The sequence below is a fragment of the Aedes albopictus genome, chromosome 2 (assembly GCF_035046485.1).
Source record: "Aedes albopictus strain Foshan chromosome 2, AalbF5, whole genome shotgun sequence".
NCBI lineage: Eukaryota > Metazoa > Arthropoda > Insecta > Diptera > Culicidae > Aedes > Aedes albopictus.
Genome location: NC_085137.1, coordinates 454,689,981 through 454,703,105, shown reverse-complemented (window position 1 = coordinate 454,703,105; position 13,125 = coordinate 454,689,981). Strand labels below are relative to the sequence as shown.

Here is a 13,125-nt window from a genome sequence, read left to right as displayed (position 1 = left end):
TATGTAATTTTACACAGCTGAGGCAAAATCGATAAAAAGTTAAGTTACCGAATATACTAGAGAAATTTACATGCTGCTATCGTCACACAGTCATGTGATTATCGATTCAGTGTCATAATTAAATCACTGTCAATTCATCTAAGAGACATTTTACAGATCGATCACTATAGAAATTTCAATTGTCATCTTGTATTATGGAAGAGAAATTTATGACAAGATCAATAAATAATTATAATGAGGCACGTTCGGTGTAGTACTAGAGTTGAAGTATAGAGCTGAATTTTTGTATGGTGAGAAGGTCAGTTCTCCGTTTCTGCAATGAAATGGTTCAAAAAGCGTGTGTATTAAGATTCCTTGCCCAATTTAATGCTGTTTGAGCAAAACTTTGGGCAACCCTGTTGTTGTTTTCTCCATTTCTTGCAACTTAAACAACACAGTTTCCCAAAGTTTTGCTCAAACGGCATCAAATTAGGCAAAGAATCATATTGTCGTCGCGGTTGAAACCCGAAGTTTACCCACACCCGACAATCGAATTTTCTCAAAATCCATACGTGAAACCTAACGTCGGACATAGTGCGCTGGACAGCGGACCTGACCCTCTATCCAGCGCACTGTGCCCGACGTAGAGTAATGCGGGGCAAAAGTTCGCACGGGGCAAAAGTTCGCAGTGGGTCTTTTTCTGAACACGAGTTAAGAACCCAAACAAATTTGCATGGGTTCGACACATAATCGGGCCAGTTACTCGTCAACAAAAATTGGAAGGATTTCGTTATGGTGTGGCAGAGTTATGCGAAAAAATGTGTTTCTAGGTGTTTTGATAGATTTTTTGGGCTTTTTCGAATAAGAATTTGTAGTAACAGGAAGAAGAAGAATCTCAAAATCTCTTGATGTCGGAGAATCGTTATTCCATAGTAGTTCAAGAGGTGCACTCAAATAAACAATAAACTACTAGTGCTTCTTGCAGAAAGGGACATTGTTAAAACCTTGACGGTGGGGCAAAAGTTCGCAGTAGCTGTGGGGCAAAAGTTCGCACTAGCTTTCTGAATGTAGTACATCAATAAAATTACAGAATCTTTGCAGTAATGATGGTTTCGTATAGAAACTACTATATGTGTATAATATGTGTAGTATCTACCCTGAAATCGTTCCGGCAGAGGGTTTGAATTTTGTTTTGTAAGAAGATCCATTGTAAGGCAAACATTATGTTCACCCATTTAAATCATGAAATGAAAAATGGCTAAAAAAACATTTTAAAACGTTTTCTTCGTCATCCTCGTCGTGTCTTTTCGTTTGTTTCTGAAGGTCATGTTATGTTCTTCTACTATACCGGGGTGTTTCATAGCTTAGTTTGCAAATTCACAGTTATAATTCATCACCATACTGACGGGGATAAGATTCGATTACGGTCCCGTTCAATAGTTTTGCAGCATATTTGATTTTTTTTAATGTATTTTGTGCAACACGTATCTCTATGATTACCCCACAATGTATTTTGATAACTTCAGTTATGCAGGAAAGGACAGCTTCTTGTTAGTAGTTGTGGAAGTGTTCATAAAATACATTGTATTCCAAAGCTGAACACCAGGTCGTATTTCAGTTGGGCCGTAAAGCTAAGAACAGAAAGAAACAGATTTCACGGCTAAAGTGAAAGGACGAACATGAATTACCATGAAATAAATGAACATCACTCCAATAAACTATGCTATTCAACGTGCGAACTTTTGCCCCGCATAATGCGAACTTTTGCCCCCACTATGGGGCAAAAGTTCGCATTGGAGTACTTGCATTAAAAATTGTATTACTGAAACTACGAAAAGAACGCGAAAAAATCTAGTACTACGTTTTGAAGGCAACATGATAGGGATCCGTTTACCGAAGAAAAACGATATTATTTTCTTTTCGTTTAATTGCTATTTTGTGAAGTCTGTTAGGTGCGAACTTTTGCCCCGCATTACTCTACGTCCGACATACGGTTTGGGAGAAAAATCGATTTTCGCGTGTCAAAAATTCCGATTTTCAACTGCACGAACAATAATACCCACGCTTTTTTAATCATTTCATTACAGAAACGGAGAATCGACCTTCTCACCATACAAAAATTCAGCTCATTACTTCAATTCTAGTACGTCATCGAACGTGCCCCATTGAAATCAAGATCATGATCGGGATTGAATTAACTAAAAAGTCTAAGTACCGAAACGGTAGATGACACTTCGTGCTTAATCAGTATGTTCAATAGCCCAAGTCATATGATATTCATGCCATTTAACAGGGGTGCATGCGAGATCACCATATAGTTTTACCCAATTGGGACACATTCGGTAAGAAATTATCGAGTAGGTATACTGTTCAGAGAAGTTTTCATGCTGATATCGTCATACAGTCACATGATTATATTGAAATTATGCAAGTGATTTTCGTGATTGTCGTAATGAAATCACTGTCAATTGACTTGATTGACATTTTGTAGATCGCTCGCTATCTAAATTTACATTATTGTCTCGTAGCTAATCTTAGATCTTTTATGAGCTTTTTTTGACGTAACGTCAAAACCTCTACAAGACCAATTGGTCATCCATAATGTTACTTGGGGTTACACGAAACTTACCACATGCACAGTTTCAGACTGAGTTGCCAAGAATTGATTGCTGTACATGAAAGCCGCAATTTAAAATTATTTTCTCGCAGTGCAATAGTGTGAATTTAAATAGCCATTTTAATTTGGTGGAGATATTATCGTGAAACTTTTAACTGGCCCAGCAGTTAACCGCAGGAGAGGAGATTTTGGGCTTTGATTTGCCTTTTGAAACGGACGTGGAATGTGAAAAACCACAAAACCACAAACGCGACTCTTTCTGGGTTAGAGATTTACCTTTGATCACTGGGGACACTTCACTTTAGCGGATCGTACTGAGGAATCAAGTGAAATCTAATGTATTTAGCAATACATTTGGACACTTCCTGGCTAATAGCATTTGATGTGGCTTAAAGAAACGGACGTAAGCTCGATTGTACACTTCCGCCTTGGATTTAACCGTTATGTGTCCAACACACTTCTTGCTTTTTTCTACATGCTTTTTCAATGGACGCTGGGTACCTTGTCACATAACGGTTGACTAGAGTTGAGCGATGGTGAAGCGATTTGCAATCAAAGGAAAAATATCTAAGCAAGTTTCGTACTGCACCAACCTGTAATTTTATAATTCGATGCAGGACAGATTGTTACAGAAAACTCGATGTAACAAGTTTTAACTGTACATAGTTAAAAATTTGTACATCATATAACCTGATACAGAATGACTCCGTCATATGGCACACATTTTTCCATCAGTTTATAAATTTACAGCTTGCACTCAGTATGAAGCTTGCATTCAAAATTCCATTCAAGAAATTTTTCAATGTAAAATTCAGTGAAATCTCCGAGGCGAACCAGCGCAGGGCTGAAAGTTAGAAGGCTTTCAAGTTTTTAAAGCCAATAATTTGAAAAATCAGTGAAATGGAATAGGATTGTTTGACGAACTTCACGTCAACTCATCCAGTGGTTGCGGAGGACATGTTTGACTACCGCACTGTAATTGTATATTCCTAAAGTTTTTGTTCACATTCTGTGAATAATTTTCATACTGACTATCACTGATCGATGCGTTGCTGCTTCTCTTATACTTCGTTGATGGTAGAACAAAGAACACGTGTTCCCAGTCAGCCAGTGATCGTATAAAATGTTGCATAAGATGTTAAAGTGGAGGCGATATGCGTACATTTTACATGCGCCTAAATGGAGGCATGTACGCATATGGCCCCACTTTATCATCTTATGCAACATCTTATACGATAACTGGTTGTCTGGGTTGTTGCTGTTGTTCTTCATCAGTTCATTGGGAGTCCATTTGAGTCCATGGGTCGTCATCCAATACGCGGTCTCGTTAGAGCATGTGCTCAGAGGAGGGTCAGTGCCAATCCATGATTCTGTACACCATTGAATCTGGAATTTCCTCTACTTTTGATGATCCAGGTACGAATTAGATTGGTTAAATGGTTTCGGAAATATTCCGGATTCCATCTAGGTTATCTTGGACCTTTCAAACTTCATGAATCTTCAGCGCCAGCTTGGTGATAGCCATTATAGGCACAACCTTTATCTATGGTGGCCACTTATGGTCCACTACACGAATTTATGCTGGCCTGCTTACTCTCCCAGAAAATTTGACGTTTAGGAGGTGCCGCCACCGCTCAAACGTCAGATTTTCTGTAAGAGTAAGCAGGCCAGCATAAATTCGGGCAGTGGACCATACGGCATTCATTTACTTTTTTTTCTGTTTTTCCTCTTGAGGTTCATCCCAACATTTTTTTTAGAATTTTTAGTTGGTTGGAGTTTAGTTGAAGGAATTGACGAGCTTCACAAGTTTATACGGGAGCTTATGATGTGACATTCTCTATGTTCCTGGTGGAAATTTCGACAGACTTTTCCGAAGAAGCACCTTGTAAAGAATCTTGTAAGCAATCTTGTGCACCATCACCACCTTCTGAAGCAGGAATGAATCGGACCTGCTGTAGTAATCTCGCTTGCCGCGAACACATTTGTTATGATCGCTCTCATTACCGGGATCATTATATGACCCATTCGGCCAAAATTGGTTAACACACGACATCAGTATTTTTCTTCCCCTTCCAACCGTCTCTAAGTCGCCTCCAAACACTTTCACGATGAACACATTGATACGATCACAGATAACAGACGTTTATGCTCATATTGGCAATGTGTGTAAAAATGCTCAACAGCCATTTTGTATGTAACGAGCAGCTGAAACTCATGTGGCAATCATTTAGAGATGGCGCAGTGATCGATAGTCAGTGATCGCTTTCAAGATTGCATGCACTACGCAATTTTACATTCAAGATTGTATTCGATCTTGAATGAAAGTGGAACTTTTAACTATTCTTGCATTCAAGTTAGATGTAATGTCGCAATCAGTTGAGTAGATGGCGGTAGTGAGCCAACGTATATCGTTTTGAACATTTACACAGGATTCTGCGAAAAATTTGTACTAGCATAAACATCTGTTATCTGTGATACGATATAACCTCCCACCATGCTCTCTCATTCTTAGCAAATCTCAGCAGTCGAACGCTCGTTACCGTCGCTGCGGTGCAAGAGCTACCCAGTTAAAAATTGGATCTGTACAAACGTTTCTCAAACTATTTTAAATCAGCCTTCATTCGAACGAAAGCTGAGCACAAGAGGTACAATCCTTTATTCAGCTCCTAAACATCTATTTTTGGTGGTTTTATTCAACCTTTAGCTGATTTGAGATTCGTTGGAAGGCTGATTTAAGGCTTAATATGTGCTTAATCAGTAATCAATCAAATTTATTAATTGTGTTAAAACAAAATAAAAACACTTTCGTGAGTCTATTTTTACCATTAGCTGCGTTTATTTCCAGAAGAGATGTTTAGGAATGTATAAATTAACATGTGGGAACACTGGGAATTGAACTCGGACTTTCTGATTTATTGTCACTCACCTTAGCACCTACACCACCCACCCACACACACACACACACACACACACACACACACACGGCGCCTGTGAACCGGAAGCCGACCTCAACCGGAATCGCAGAACCGACCTCGGCACCTACCCGGGAAGTTCGGTTTCGGAAGATCTTCCACTGTCGGGGAACTCTTCGTCGGAGCAGGATAGATTCACCGCCGGGGACTACCCGAGTAGTACGCGAGAGTGCTAAAGGCTACATTGTCGCTTCCAGAAGACCTGTTTTATCAGCGGAATAGAGAACTGCATGAGGAGTGTTAGTAACCGTAATCAATCGCTAAATGGCGAACAAATTAGTACTAACACATTACTAACTGGAGCTAAATGGCTCGGCATGTGGCATGGTAAATGTGGCTAACACAGTAGAAGGTCGCTAAATGGCGACACTTTAATCAAAATAGAATAACAAATTACACGGGAGCCAAACGGCTCAGTACGAAGACTAGAATAACGAATTGGTGATGGTGCACAAGGCACATAACGCCTCCCCTCCGAAGAAATACTGCATGGTGGTACCGGAGGGGAATTTAAGGTGGAGGTGAACTAGGAGAGTGTTTTTAGTGGGTAGGCGCACATTCGAATCCCACACAGCGTCTTTAGAAGATTTTTGGACTCCTAGAATAAAAAAAAAAAAAAAAAAAAAAAAACACACACACACACACACACACACACACACACACACACACACACACACACACACACACACACACACACACACACACACACACACACACACACACACACACACACACACACACACACACAATTATATACATATCCTCGAAAACAAGAACATTACTTGTTGTGTCTGAATAGTCAACAACATAAGTTGAACTAAGTCTGTATTGAGGCTGACGAAGCGATGTGGACATCATGAAAACCATGCTTGGGGCAGCTGTCAAAAAATATTTGATTAAAGGTTGAACAACAGATGATTAATTTTGTATGTTGGTGTATGGTTTAGAGCTGGTTATCCAGATGAATAATATTCTATTCAACTTGATATTGAGCCATCTATGTATTGTTGATTAAAGAGGTAGAACAAGCCATACTTCAGACCAATATTCAGCTGTCATTATGTTCAGCCATTGACACCATTAACCAGCTATTGTTCAGCTAATACTCTCACTGTTCAGCATTCATTGTTACTTGGGTATGCCACTCACTACTGACGAACGATCGTCACTAAGTTTAGCCCGCATTAGAGTCAATTGGATTTGTATTACACGGCGCTACAAATACAATTACAACATGCCGTATAGTTATGAATGTGAGGTGTAGCAGTCAAGCAGTCAGATTTCGTGTTTAGTATTTTAAGAAGATATACTCTATTAGAGAGTAGTGGAGCGAAGATTGTTATGAGATGCTTTGGCGTGGTTTGTCTATGCTTTGATGGTCGGCGTTTATCATTTGAAATGAGGATCAGGGTCCTGAAAATACACAGCACTGCTGTTACGCTACAGGTTTTTCAGGAATCCACTAGAAACACTGCAATCCACTAAATTTTGATTCAGAGAAAATGTCTGCCATTTATTAAGGATATTGCTAGGAATTCGGCAACTGTTTGGCACGAATTTTCGTCGCGATGATATTCATATAGCCAGGGATGAGTATATTCCTTGGCAAAGAGTCACATTCACTTGCTACTATCTCAGTTCAGAAACAAAGTTGTGAGAAAGCTATGAATGCAACTGTTCCCGTGGTAAATGTAAATGATATTTACGTTGTAGAAAGTTCCGTTCGCTGCCTCCGGTTGACTTGATTGTTAACTCTACGCCAGTACATCATTCGACAAACTTTTAGATAAAACTAATTTGAAAAAGTCTTTCATACAATGTATTTCGATGAAATGTTCCTGAAGCGAGCTCACAACAAGTGAATGTAACTGCTTGGAAGTGAGTGATGCTACCTCTGCATATAGTATTCATTACTTTACACGTAAATAAAAACTAAGAAAAAAGTATTCATTACTTATGGTCCTGCGTTCCAACTAGCAGCGCGAACTTGATATTTTCTTCTGAATTTCCCTGGACATAAAGTATTACGTTGGTCAAAAACCGATTGTGACCTGACCTTTTCTCTAACCCCATCTATTATGTATATTGATGGCAGAATATGTACAGATTTTGCAGGACAGGAATGCTAGTTAGGTCACTGTGTTAGATTTGTCAAGGTAATGTCAAGATCTCTAGAACGCCAGGCCTTCCGGTATATTGGCTGCTCCAGGTCGGACAGGTCCGCCAAGTCAGCAAGGTGAACCTGACCAGGCCTATAGTTCTTGAGGTCGGTCAGGGTCCACAGGATCATCAGAACACAAATGGCCGTCGAAAGTTCGGAAGTTCGGTAGCGATTAACGTGCCTTGCCATGATTACTCATTTAGTTTCGACACGGGGTATGTTTTAAACTCGTTAGAGTCACCCATGGTTAGGCCACAACCCTCCCCCATTTGCAGCCCGTGCCGAGGATGTCTACGAAGACTGGTACGCATGGGGACAGCTGGTTAGGTTTCTCATGATATGTGAATATGACGGGTTGCTCCACCTCCACTACCTAGTCTTCCTGCACGGTCACCATGAATTACCAGACCGCGGACCCCTTATTTCAGTAGGTGGTAATGGGTGGTAAGGATTGGATTATTTGGGTATGAGGTTTGTCAGGTCCATCGGTTTGCAAGTTTCGTCAGGCTGAACATATGTATGTATCAGGTCCGAATCCGATAAATTTAATAGGTCTAAAAAAATCCATGAAACGTCAAGGATCTACACAGCTCCAGATGCGCCACGATAACCAGCACCCTAGAATTGGTTACATTCATGATATTCGTCAGAATGAGTGTTTTAATACGAGGAATCATCTAATACCGCCACGTCAATCGACCCATTGGGTCCGTCAGATCAGACAGATATGCTAGGTACGACCCAGCAGATCCGCAAGGCCCAACTGGTTTAGTAAGTACGCATGTGCACCATATTCGTCAAGACCTTTAAAATTGTACTTGATCGTCAGGCCCGCCAGGTTCGACAGATTGATCAGTCGGTACAGCCCACCAAATTCGTCTGTTATATCACGAGGAAGGATATGTCAAAACGGACAGAACGGATAGATCCGTTATATCTAACAGATCCAATGAATCTAATGGATTCGGTAGACCGTCAAGTCCAACAAATTTGGCACCAGGTCTATCGACTCCGTCGTATCTGTCAGGTAGCTTAGGTCTATTTGAGTACTTAAGTAGAGTTTGCATTCAAGTCGCTTACAACCTACAGCGATCGAGACACCTCAAGTGACTCCGTAAATTACATCATGAAGAACTCTACTATCAAAACCCCTGGCTCATTTTGTTAGTTTGTAAGCTCTTCTAGATTCGTCATGACCTCCAGATCCATTAACTCCTACAGGTCGGTCAGGTGTTCCTTATTCGTCAGGTCCGAAAGGTACGTAACTCCGTTAGGTCCACATGGTCCATTCGGTTCTCCTAATCACGAACCTTATCACCAAATCAGTTAGGTACAAAATACGCTAAACCTATCTGGTTTATGAGGTCTGCTAGGACTGTGAAGACCGTCAGATCCTTCACGCTTGTCAAGTCCGTTCGATCCGCCAAGTCCATCAGATTTGATAGTCTCAAATACGTCAGATTTCATAGACCAACAAAGCCTGTCAAGTGTTCCAGGTGCTTGAGTCTTGTATGACAGATCCACCAGGTCTTCTGGATCCAGATTGTTTAGGTCCATGTTTAGGTCACATTCATCAAACCAATCAAACCCAAGTTACGGTTGTAAGGCCCGTTAACAAAACCTTTCAAGTGTGCCAGGTCGCCATGTCAGATCTTTTCTGTACGATAGAGCCACCAGGTCTTTTAAATACGTACGGTCCTCGAAGATTCTTTAGGTCCTTCAAGACGATCAGTTATGTTAGATATGTTAGGACTGCCTGTTTCGTTAGGTCCGTGTGATTAGTTAGACCAGTAACCATCAGGCGAAAGGTCTTCAAAAATTCTTCACATTCATCAAGCCTATCAAAAACTAGGTATGGTCTACTAATACATTGGTAAGGCCTTTTTACAAAACCCGTCAGGTGTGCCAGGTCCTCAGATCAGATCTATCATGTACCAGGTGTTTCAAATGCGCAAGGTACTCCAGATTCTTTAGGTTCTCCAAGTAAACAAGGTTTGTTAGATTAGTTAGGTCTGCCTGATTCGATAAGCCCATTCAGATCAGTTAAACCAGCAAAGTCCGTGCGTCAAGTTTTCCAAAATCCGCCACACCCATCAGCTCTGTCATGTCTAATTGTAGGGTCCGGTATCCTATTGCATCTGCTAGGCCCCCAGCATCGGTTATGTCTGCCAAATCCCTTCAAGTTTGTTATAGTCGTTAGGATCATTACATTTATCAGATCAGTCAAATATGTGTCAGGTCAAATTAGGGCCGTCAGATTCGTAACGTCCATTAGGTAAGTGAGCTCCGACAGATTTGAGTCGAGTCAAGTACGAGACACTGAAGACGACCTTACAGTTGACGTCTACAATACGTGTCTTCCAAAGGATGCAAAATCTTAGTTGAACTAAAAGGAACAGTACTTAACCCGATTTTCGTTTACTTAAAGGTATTCCACTAACACGCCAAGGTTCATCATCATCCTAAGATGTTTGACAACATCTTTGTGTCTTATCCGATAGATCTAACAAATGACTGAATCAATCAGGCCTTTCAAGTTAGTCAGCTCCGCCAGTGCCTAAGTGAAAAAACCAGCAACCTACCTTTTATTGAAAACACCACAAATTGTGTTCAAAATTTCGAAGGAAAGTACGCAAAACCTCCCCTCGACCGCTCATTTCTTTATGAAAACGACGAAACAAATCAGAATCAGTAGTCAGCAGTCAGCATCAACCTTACATTCTTTTCTGGTGTACAACTAGGAGTACACATGTACTTTGAGACTCGGTAGTAAATGAAGAAAACACAAAGCTATTTACTGCTTAAACTGTTCATTTTTTTTCAAATAAATTAACAAAAAATCAAATACATAAATTAAATATTTCATCGAAAAAAATAAATAAAATAAAATAACAAAAACAAAACCAATGATCCAATCCAATTTTCCAAACAAAAAAGAAGCAACAAATTTCACCTTAAGCCCTAGATATCTCTCTCTCTCTCGTTAGTGTTTGTCATCCTATTTACAATTGCAGTTTTACTTCCACTTCTCGGTCTCTAAATCTGCGATCCACGGAACCCGTCCGGAAGCCTTTCTTCCATTTACTCCTAACCATAAAAGATAAAATCTCCAACGTTCTCCCGCTGGGAAGCACATTTTCTCACTCTTAAAACTACTTATTTTTTCCGGGAAACTTTGCTCCCTACACTTTGCTCCTACAATCTATCTAGTGGAGATACACAAAACTCTACGGACTGAGCGGTGGTGGCGGTCCCAGCTTTGGGCCCAAACCGTGTTCCTAATCTATTATTAACTGGAGCGAAAAACTGTACGTACACAACGACTTCAATGGAAACAAGAGATAAAAAAATCCACGCGAGGTGGGGATTTAGGGAGCCCGTCGCCTGGACGGAGGATTGTTGTTGCTGAAAAAGTTCTTACCTTCGGCTGGCCAGGGCACGCAAACTGCTGCTGTTCGTTCGGTGTTCATTCAGGTTTTGTGTCACAGGTCACACAGGTTTTGTTCATGATCGGCGGGGAAAATAAGAAAAAAGGGAAAGAATACCGAGATTAATATCGCCGAAGAACAACTGTTTCATTAAGATTTATTCGGAGACAGAAAGGGTAGGAAGTGATTCTTAGATCCTAACTTTGAGGAGTAGTAAAATAGGTATTTTTTTGGTATAATAACAGTGATCGATTTTTTGCTTGTTTGCGATTACAGTGAGTTTTTTTTTGCTGAATTTAAACGGGAAATTACCGGAAATTTTGCTACATGAAATAACGACTGAAACGAATCGACTACTTTTCTGCAATTATAGGGGAGGAAAAATGAAGAAGGATGATACACATAGTACACACTACTGAAAAAGAGGGTAAAGCGATAGATAGTGGCAGCGGAAAATTTACTACGATTTTTACAAATGAGGTAACAAGGATCTAAAATAAACAGAGTTACTATAAGCATTACAGCATTTATTTTTACCAAGCAAATATCAACACCAGATCTAAGAAATTTTAATTCATTAATACAATGCATATCGATTCAACCTGCATACAATATTTTCAAATAGAAACACAGCGGACTGAATAATTAAGAATCATCACAGCAACTGTGGATATTGTATTTTACTAGTGCATGAATACCATGCAATAAGGACATACTTATACTACCACCGTTGACCAGCGCTCGGATACATGCTAAATGGGTTCGAGTCCCATACTTCCCAAGTAATTTGCACTTAGACTCCTGTAATAATAACCTGCAAACTTCTCATCAAATTCTTAATCGATAACAATAACTGAAAAAATCTGAAAGATCTGGAAATCTGGAAAGTTTCTTTGGAAGATCCTGACCAGTTTCCAATGAAATTTTAAATGACTGGAGAAACGCTTTGAAATTCAAAAACTCAGAAATTTCAAGAGAATTCCGAAAAAAAATTCTGAGAAAATTCTATGAGAATAATTAAGCAATTTTCAAAAATATTCCCAAAATATATGCGAAGCAAAATCTCGGCCCGGCTAGGGATTTTTCAGTTAAAAAAAATTAATGCTATTTCAATTTTTATTTTTTTACAATTTTAGTCTCAAAAACCATTTTATCCTTTCATTAAAAAAACTATTCGAAAATAAATTTTTAACCGTACAGGACGCGCGCCATTGTAAAAAGTACAACACCACCAAAAACCCTCGTCGTATACAGTATAATAGTTGAAAAATATTCTGAGAAACTTCTTTGAAAATAACTAGGAAATTTTCTAAAATTCCTAAAATATACGCGAAGAAACTTTTGGAGAAGCTACAAAGAAAAACTCCTAGAGAAATTCAAAAGATTTTTTTTGGGAAATTAGGATTTTTTGGAAAAACAAATTCTGAGAAACTTCCATGAGAATAACTAGGAAATCTTCAAAAATATTCTTAAAATATATGCAGCCTCGGCCCAGCTAGAGATTTTTTTTTTCAATTAAAAAGAAATGTTTTAGTAAAATTGAACTTTTTCTTTCTTTTTACCAATTTTTGTTTTAAAAATCATTGTATCCTTTCATACAAAAAAAAAGAATTTGAAAATTCAATGTTTAACCCTGCAGGACGCGTGCCTTTGTGATAATTTCTAGGAGAAGTCCAAGCGAATTTCAGAACTTCCAGGGGAATTGGAAAAAAATCAAGAAACTCAAAAGATACTCCGAGATACATTTTCAAGATTCGGATTTTTTTCAAAAACTTCTATGAGAATGAAAAAATCCAAAGAAATTTCTGAAAAAAAATCCAATGGAACCCTTGGGCATTGCCAACAAGATTTCAAATAAATAACGAGGAATGTTTTATATCTTAATTTTCAACATGATGACTGAAGATTTTCAAAGCAAATTTCAGTAATTTCAAGGGAATTCCGAAAAAATCATTTTTTAGAATCTCC

The 13,125-nt window shown here is 39.2% G+C and overlaps 1 protein-coding gene across 11 annotated transcripts in view; it reads right to left on the bottom strand.

Annotated features, from left to right (window-relative positions):
* The window catches only part of LOC109419707 (RNA binding protein fox-1 homolog 1), an 823,173-nt gene that overhangs the window by 118,449 nt on the left and 691,599 nt on the right, over positions 1-13,125 (bottom strand). For 9 of the 11 annotated variants that reach the window (XM_062853919.1, XM_062853914.1, XM_062853920.1 and 6 more), the window contains one exon: positions 11,151-11,180. In XM_062853919.1, coding sequence (XP_062709903.1) covers positions 11,151-11,180 — 30 coding nt within the window. The remainder of the gene's footprint in view (positions 1-11,150; positions 11,181-13,125) is intronic. The other 2 variants (XM_062853912.1, XM_062853916.1) reach the window with 1 other exon arrangement.